This window comes from Adiantum capillus-veneris, chromosome 9, assembly GCF_014529385.1.
Source record: "Adiantum capillus-veneris isolate H3 chromosome 9, ASM1452938v2, whole genome shotgun sequence".
NCBI classification, from domain to species: domain Eukaryota; kingdom Viridiplantae; phylum Streptophyta; class Polypodiopsida; order Polypodiales; family Pteridaceae; genus Adiantum; species Adiantum capillus-veneris.
In genome coordinates this window covers 90,794,544-90,802,774 of record NC_140939.1, presented here as the reverse complement: position 1 = coordinate 90,802,774, position 8,231 = coordinate 90,794,544, and the positions used below count along the sequence as shown (strand labels likewise).

General features: G+C 40.7%; 1 protein-coding gene across 1 annotated transcript; it reads right to left on the bottom strand.

The window, feature by feature from the left end:
• Positions 1-5,775: 5,775 nt before the first annotated feature.
• Positions 5,776-7,930, bottom strand: LOC147450795 (oxygen-evolving enhancer protein 2, chloroplastic-like). The gene is made up of 4 exons (XM_086519825.1): positions 7,557-7,930; positions 7,000-7,232; positions 6,869-6,919; positions 5,776-6,231 (listed from the first exon to the last, which is right to left on the bottom strand). The coding sequence occupies exons 1-4, from the start codon at positions 7,837-7,839 to the stop codon at positions 5,971-5,973; spliced, it is 828 nt and encodes a 275-aa protein (XP_086375951.1). The 5' UTR covers positions 7,840-7,930; the 3' UTR covers positions 5,776-5,970.
• Between the last annotated feature and the right edge of the window lie 301 nt (positions 7,931-8,231).

Genomic DNA, 8,231 nt, shown 5'->3' with positions numbered 1-8,231 from the left:
AATGATTGGTATAATTAGAGAGTTAACCTCAACCACTACTGTATTTTATACACTGCTAATGTTCTGGATTAGGTCTACTATTCTGGAACTGTACTTCCCTCGGATGTTGGTCAATTTACGTGAAAAATCTGAATTCAGTCTTTGCTCCGTCAAAAGGTCAAACAAGGTTCAAATTCACTTCTGAAAGAAGTTATGGAACCCTTAAGCCAAATGGAATCTCACTGTATAAGCTCGGTCAACTTTTCTCTTCTCTAAGCCCCAATAGACATCCTACACGTAGGATGTCTCCTGCTCTGTTTTTCCTGGATTCTTGCACTATGAATTCCCCTTGATGTGCTGAGTCCACAGCTGTTTTTACTTTTTGATTTGGACACCTATAAGCTGGCAAGAAGATGTGAAGCCATGTAGGAGTATCGCGATGGATTCATGGTTGTATAAGATTGTGTGTGGAGGAGAGGGGTGGGGGTTTGATGCACATGATAACAAGTTTGAAGACTGGCTTGCCTACGTTATGTGAATGTGCAAGAGTGTGAGCAAATGCATGTGGAAACCATAACAAATACTAAGCCTCATCCAAGTCGTGGCCAATTTTATTTTTGTGTGCGTGTGTGTGTGTGTGTGTCTGTGTTGGGCGGGGGGGGGGGGGGCATCTTATCGTCACAAAAGAGGTTGTGTACAACCTGTCCTTGCATGTGATCTAAAATAAGAGGGAATGTGTCTTTCTCAAGATACACTAAAAATAAACCATACAAGTGCTCAGGCTACACAAAGTGCATAAAAAATGAACCATATAACTTTGTTTACCACAAAACCTCCCTCCCTTGAGTCAACATGAAATACTTCAGTGTGATAGGTAAAAAGTGTATGACTAGTGTCTAGGCATGTGTTCACTCCAATGGGATTTTAGGAGGTGCTTTCAGGTGGCAAAGTTTTTTCGTTATCATTAGATAACCACTTTTAGAATAGTTATCTCAAGATGTGAGCTTTGTGTACATAAGGGTATGATACACTCGATATGACACATCAATCGTATTCTCAACATGCAATCCACAATCATTGGTCAAGCAATATGCCCTCCAAATTATAAAGTAAGGCAAAAAATCCAAGTCTCAACTCATTCGATCTCTTATCAAGATAAGTGCGTATGTGCGAGAGGGTGGCCTAGCAACAGCTCACTAAAGGAGAGAGAAAATAGAATGTGCTAAAAATATTGACTAAGAATGTCTAAGGTATGAACCTGAGAATAGAGACCATTAAATAGATTCTATTATGGGTATGTTGTCTGCGTGAAGTAGCAGTTCAAAACAAGGCTAAAACAAAAATTCATAATAACACATTTTGTGTCTCATTTCAAGACAAACTATAGCTAGAGGCTTACAATCTACTGAATGGTGCCATTATTATTATCTGCTTTGTATATGAGGTTTTTCTCTTGTTGGTTATGGGCTAGTAAAGGTATTATATTGTTTGGAGCACCCTAGTTTAAAGTAGCGAAGTTTCAATGTCTCAATGAGAATGTATGTGTGTGTGCGTGTGTGGCCCTCCCCCATCCCTGAAAAGAATATGGAATGAGACAGAAAGCTCTCATCTACTAAGGGTAAAAACACAATGTCGTGTTTAAGTGTGTGTGTGTGTGTGTGTGTGTGTGTGTGTGTGTGTGTGTGTGTGTGTGTGTGTGAGAGAGAGAGAGAGAGAGAGAGAGAGATGCATAAAAGCAAAGAGTTCTTTTTATGCTAAACACGATGGAACAAACGTAGAGCATCCTTGTACACTTTCGACAAGCCTATACATACCTATGTACACAGAAAAGTAACCACGAAAGCATAGTTTCGAAGAAATGAAAGTAAACAGAGAAATAGATGATGGCTATGGAGTTTAGAGATTCTTACCATGAACAAGAAGTGATTGCTAGTGATCAAAAGGCTTCTTGCTTTGTCCCAAGAGAACGGTGATGAGATCTACGTAGAAGATTCCATCACAAAGTTGATATAGAGTGCGTTAACCATGAAAAAGAAATATTGTCAAAGTAGAGAGATGACTCTTCTTCTTTTTCCTCCCCCGAACAAGAGAGAGATTCTTATGGAGATGATGATGGAGAGCTTGTATGTACCACCTCTGTATGATACGTACGTAGAGTTTCACTGTATTCTATACAATTGTTAGTCTCTAAAACTAAGCAATAATGCTCCTTTTATATAGTTTATACCGGTCTGAAGTGTGTCCCAAACAAAACATGACGCCCCCTCTTCTGCCTGGAATAGACCCTGCTTTTTGGGGTTTTTGCTCATAACATAGCGTGGCTTTTGGCTTTGGACAAAACCATCCAATTTTCCTACAGTAACTTAGTCAGTGAAATGATATCGAAGAAACTGATGAGCCGTACGTGAACTAGACCATATTGTGGTGCCCCAGTATAATCACAACACTTATCGTACCGCCCCGACGTATTTATGATATCGTTTTTTATGAAAATCATTCTCATAAAATTTCCATTCAGTCTTGTTTTCATATAGTATGTTCGTTTTTCACTCATACAGCGACCAAAAATAGTATTATTGGGATTGGACGATATTAAAAAGTTTCGGGAACGTTGAAAAGCATGAAACGCTAAATAAAGTGTGAAAAGCTTTTAAAAAAAGCAAAATTTTGTAGAATTGAAACATGGCTTCACCTAGACTAACCTAAACTAAGAAACAAACCCTGTCTTTCACCGAGAAACGCTAAAAAAGCACGTAAAGGTGAAAAGCGCTTAAAAAGAAAAAATTTAATAGTGAGCAATACCTTGCAAGCATGACCTGCAGCTCTCCGCCTCTCATATGCCATTGGGGGTCTCCTTTCCCATGAAACCACTCCTCTTAACTCCATTTGGCAGATTCACCATGCATATTGTGAGCCGCAAACTGCTGTAGTGCTATGGTATTGTCGAGTTTCTCCAAACTCCCTCTCCATTACCTCAGGCACATCCCGCAATCAAGGCACTTAAAAGAACACCACTTTTGCTTATGACAACAGTGCCAAGCACAACCTCATTCCGACCAAAGTATTGCTAAGAACAATTTCTTTCCTCCGATTGTCCATAACTCCACTATCATGCTCGACATTTTTGGCATTCACTGCATTCTGTGAGAACACATTTCAATCATGAAGCTCCTCAAGCGAGCTTGTGATATATATTGAAGTGCTTCACATTTAGCATGTATATCAACCAAAGCATTTTCCATTCGATCAAGGCAGTGATAAGCTTGACTTCGATTGTATTCACACCAATTTTTCCCCTAGACTTGATCTACATCCTTTGGCCCTGTTAGTCGGTGAGGGCGTCAGGCAAGCGTCTGGATAGGCTTTTGGGCAACGACAAAAGAGCCAAATTGTGAGAACCATAGCTTGCCGACCCGAAATTGCTTTGAATCACAATTGAGCACAAATTTGAATTCCATCTACGTTCCCACACTTAAAATAGCACGGGAAGATTGAACCCACAGACTACCAAGCCAATAATAGGATTCAACCTCCTATCCAAGGTATCCAAAGGCCTTTGTTTGATGAGGCTTCCAAAAATAGATATTAATGCTCGTTTTCTACATGATGCACACAAACGCACACACCTAATCACAGCACTATTTTGGAGGTTGGTTTTGGGGAGCTAATGGAATCCAAAATGCAAGCTTAATGGCTTTGTTGGATGCTTTTGAAATGGGCTTCGAGATTATACAGCCAATGCAAATAGATTATGAACTCAAAAGAACTAATTGGAGGCAAAAATTATGTGAAAATCACACTAAATGCAAAGACTAATTGGAGATGAAAATTATGCAAAAATGACACTAAATTTGACCTTCTCCTCTCCTAATCATTGTGCCCAAGTGGTGATGAGAAAGTAGGATTATGATTAACTTAGAATGATCATAGGCATTAACAGGCCTACGTGTGAACCATCAGCTCCTTTGATACCACATGAAAGGGATTGGCTATGGCGAAAACGCTAGTGAGCCGTTTATGGAGAGGTTAATGTATTAATTACAAGAGATTAAAGAGAGAGAGAGAGAGAGAGAGAGAGAGACTAACGAGAGTAGAAAAACATAAAGTAGATTGATCGAACTAAATGCAAATGATAAAGACAAAGTGGGTTCAAGTGGTGGAGTTAATGTTTGGATACACGATGTGTAGCTAAGGCTTCTTCTATAGGAGTAGAGAGAGAGCATCTAGTGACATAAGCGATGATGCTAGATGTAGACTTCCAAAGTAGAGGGGATTTCCACTAGCTGGAGGTGCAAATGTGTCACACCCCCCAACATTCAAAATAAATGGGTTCAATTTAGCCATATCTTTCTATTTTGCAAAGAAGATTGAAATGGATGGACGAGGTATCAACATCAATATATCAGACATTCCTATGAGTTATCATGGACTCTTGACACTGACGCCATATTTCTACATGTGTCGCGGTCGAGTTCTATGGTGACCTTTTGAGTGGTTGTAGAGTAGCAACACGCATTTTGAAAATTTCTACCTACTATTCTTTCAAAGAGATACATCAAGACGTCTCACTTATGTAGTGTTTATGTTATGAGCATGCTACACGTTCGACATCCTCAGACAATTTTTCTATGATGTTACCAAGTGTTTTATCAAGTGAAAGGATGGCCTTCACGAAGGTTCCGCGTGCCCGAGAACATTAGTGTACTGAAGAATTGATTTTCCACTATCCTTTGAGGATGAAAACTATGCTCTAAGTGGGTAATGTGAGGACAAGGGACTTGGGGAAGGGAGTGGATAGGTGGTGAAACTAAATATGTTATGTCTCAAATCTTTTTGCAATAACCTTGCTCGGGTATGTGTTTCAATTTCGATTTGGATAATAATCCCAAAACTTTCTATCATGTGTACTTCGACATTTACTTATGACCAAGTTTTTATTTTTTATGTCAACTGTTAGCAGATATTTCCAAATTGATACAAATTTCAAAGAAGATTTAATGTCTTCCTTTCTTTTCTATCATGACATACTGTGGAAGCAGTGACATTTCTCTCTATAGCTTTGGACACTATCCAAGAGATGAGCCACCAAATGAGGACGGGATTGAACATATGACATATCGAGAGAAAGTCCACCCAATCTAGGCAACAGTGTTGCACTTGTAAAAGAATGGGTGCCATTCAATTCTCACCAAGCCCAACATACCAGGCAGAGCCTAATCCAGATATGAAACTCAACCATGAAGCATGCGCAATGGCGATGCACAATGCTGTACCACGAAGTTATAGCTTCACCATACTAGAACCATGTAGCAAGCACATTTGGTTATTTACGTAGGCAAAAAAGTAAGTTCATATCCCCACATTATTTTATCCATGCATGTTATACCAGTCAATAGTTATCTCAACTGTCAGATGTAAAATATTCACATCTCAAAATTAAGAGCCAAAAAACTTCCAATCCTTCCTCGAATTTTTGACTATCCTCAGGTGGAAAGTGGATAATGTTTTGATTTGTCTTGTAGGTTAAGAACGGTAAGACTTTCTTCATTTCTAGACTACTAGATTGAGTAGGGGTTCCATTATATCATTTATACAGAACCATGTCTGTCAATTAAGAATATTGTAACTTAATTACAAAAATCTCATCACAAGCTAACACACCGACAAACCAGAAAAATCAAAATCCCAAATCTCGTTACAAAACGTTTGAAACATTAAACAGAACCGTGTCTATCAATTAAAAATATGGTAACCTACTTACAAAACTCGTGTATTCGAACGTAGCTACAAACCAGAAAAAGAAATTTCCAAATCTCATTACAAAACATTTGAAAGAATGGTAAGCAGCAGCAACATTACAGAATACAGTGATGATACTGATTCTCTTTCAAGCTTTACAGCTAAGTGAGCAACGATCACAGCAGTAAATTGCAATGAGGCCGGATAGAGACACAACACAGCTATTCAAACTTTGCAAGTGTTGCAAGCACATTACGCAACACTGAAGGAGCTTGTAGTGCCCTCCACAAACTTCTTGGCACCCTTGAACCATCTCTTGTCACCAGCTTGTGCCTTGCAGACATAAAGCTTGCCACCAGACACTGTGGCAACAATGAGTTGATGCTTGCCACCCTCATCGCCATCTGCAGTCCTTGTCAGAACTGATATGCTATAATAATCCTTGCCATTGATGGTAGGAGTAGAGCTCTCAAGTACAGCAGCTGTTGCCACAGCGTTGGGATCAAATCCTCCCTGAAGAAACAATGTCATACACACACTTCAGAACAGACTCCTAGTAAGAGAAAAAATGGCAGTGCACTCCCTAGAAACATCCATTTTGAATTCAATTAAAGTGGCTAGCAGATTGTTTGAAAAAACAGCCTGTAGATTACATACTAAAAAGCTCAGAAACTATCATAGATGAACACTAATCTCCTTTAGAGGAGCACACAAACATATTCTTTCAAAAGAAAGTTTCATAATACCCTTAAAGCCTCTCAAATGAGAGGTCCTTACAATAAAGATGCATCTTCCTAAGGCCTTAAAGCAAAGAGATCATGTCTAAGAGAGGGCTCCCATCGGCTATCACGAAAACTAATAACGCATTACCATTCCACATAAAACCCACTTAAAAAAGCCCATCAGGCTATCTTGCCGGTATGGCCCGGCCTACTTGGAAGAGAAGCCACCTCAGTCCTCTCATTATCAATAAGCTGTCCTGGGCAAAAAAGGCAGAAAGATTCGACACATTGCTGACAAGGACTAAATTCCCAGGAAAAAGAGTAACCATTTGCAATTCCAGTACCCTCAAATTCACCGGTTACAATGCAAAAGCACTCCCACAACATACCAATTTATCTTCACAGAATCAGTGTTAAAACACACTTACCTCTGATTGTGTTTTCCCACTATAAGCTTGCTTTCCAAGAAGAAACGAGACCTGTTCCATAAAGAATGTCAATACTCTAGCCGCTAATCTCCGGTGGCATCCCCCTTGTGCAGAAAGGAAGAAGCACTTACAGACTCAAGGAATTTCTCCGGAGATCCATAGTCTTTGATCGAGGCCTTCTCAGCAGGTAGCACCAAGACACAAACATTGCTGTTTGCATCAAAATTGTCCTCATACCTCAACACTGTCCCAGGAAACTCCTTCTCCTTGCTGGGGTTCCACTTAGATGGAATGTTGATCTTGAAGCCTTCCCCACTGAAGACCATGTAGTCTGTGTCCTTCTTTGGGCTACCAAAGATGTTTGCTACAGGTACGAAAGCAGAAGCCATGTTAAGGAAGAAACAACGTGAAGATTGGACAAAGTTCTAGTGAAATAGGAGGACGAGAGCAATGCAGATCAAAACAACCAGGCCAATGTAAGACAGTGCAAGCAATCCATTCAACTTCTGATGTCTGCTTAATTAAGAACGCTTCATCCCAACAAAATCAAAACAGAGCCCTACTCTCCTTTCAACGCTGACTGATCCCCTGCGTATCATCTCAGCAAGAAGAAGAAAAGAATGACACAGAGAAAAGAAACTAGCATCTTTAAAACAAAGGGAGGAGGACGAAGCGAGACAGAAGTTACCTGCTTCACCGTATGCTGCATGCGCAGGAGAAACCGGGGCCGCGATGGCAGCAACTGCTGCAGCCGCTGCTGCCGCAAGTGAAAAAGTAGAGCGGCGAGAAATGGAGACCTCAGATCCTTCACCAGATTTCTGTACTCGGCATACAACGGGGGTAGCGGGCTTGGCCCCGGGCACAGAAGGCCGAGCCGAGTTCACTGGCGAGCCAGCTATGGAGGAGGAACGAGAGGCAGAAAGGTTAGCGAACGAGATAGCCGCAGAGGTTGAGGCTGTGGAGGCCGCCATGGCTGCAAGATTCTCGACTCGCGCAGGCACCTCTTCGAACTTCTGCTTCCTGCTTCACCACAAGCTTCGGCTGACGTGGGAAGCTCGATCTTTCTTTCATTTGCCTTGGATAAGGGGTCTTTCTGATCATTGGTCACCCTTTGTCCATGTCACCCTTTCATTTTTGACCTGCTTTTTTTCCCCTGTCCTACTTATCCAATTTTCATTAGGGTTCTAATGAGACTGTTGAAAGGGCAGCAATATTCTTCCTTGGTTGAACGCACGAAAGTTGCACTTCGTACGTCATGAACGATCGCGAAGAAATTTGCAACTATCGGAAACTAGTCATGCTTGGCTGGCCTTGCTATGGAAATTTGATTTTTCAAGATGTGACAAGACACTATTGAAAAATT

Excerpts from the sequence above, each read along its gene's own strand:
- LOC147450795 (XM_086519825.1), bottom strand. The coding sequence starts at position 7,839 with ATGGCGGCCTCCACAGCCTCAACCTCTGCGGCTATCTCGTTCGCTAAC. Across the intron at positions 7,233-7,556 it reads TGCAGCATACGGTGAAGCAG|CAAACATCTTTGGTAGCCCA; the intron begins GTAACTTCTGTC and ends TCGTACCTGTAG. Across the intron at positions 6,232-6,868 it reads GTGGGAAAACACAATCAGAG|GGAGGATTTGATCCCAACGC; the intron begins GTAAGTGTGTTT and ends TTGTTTCTTCAG.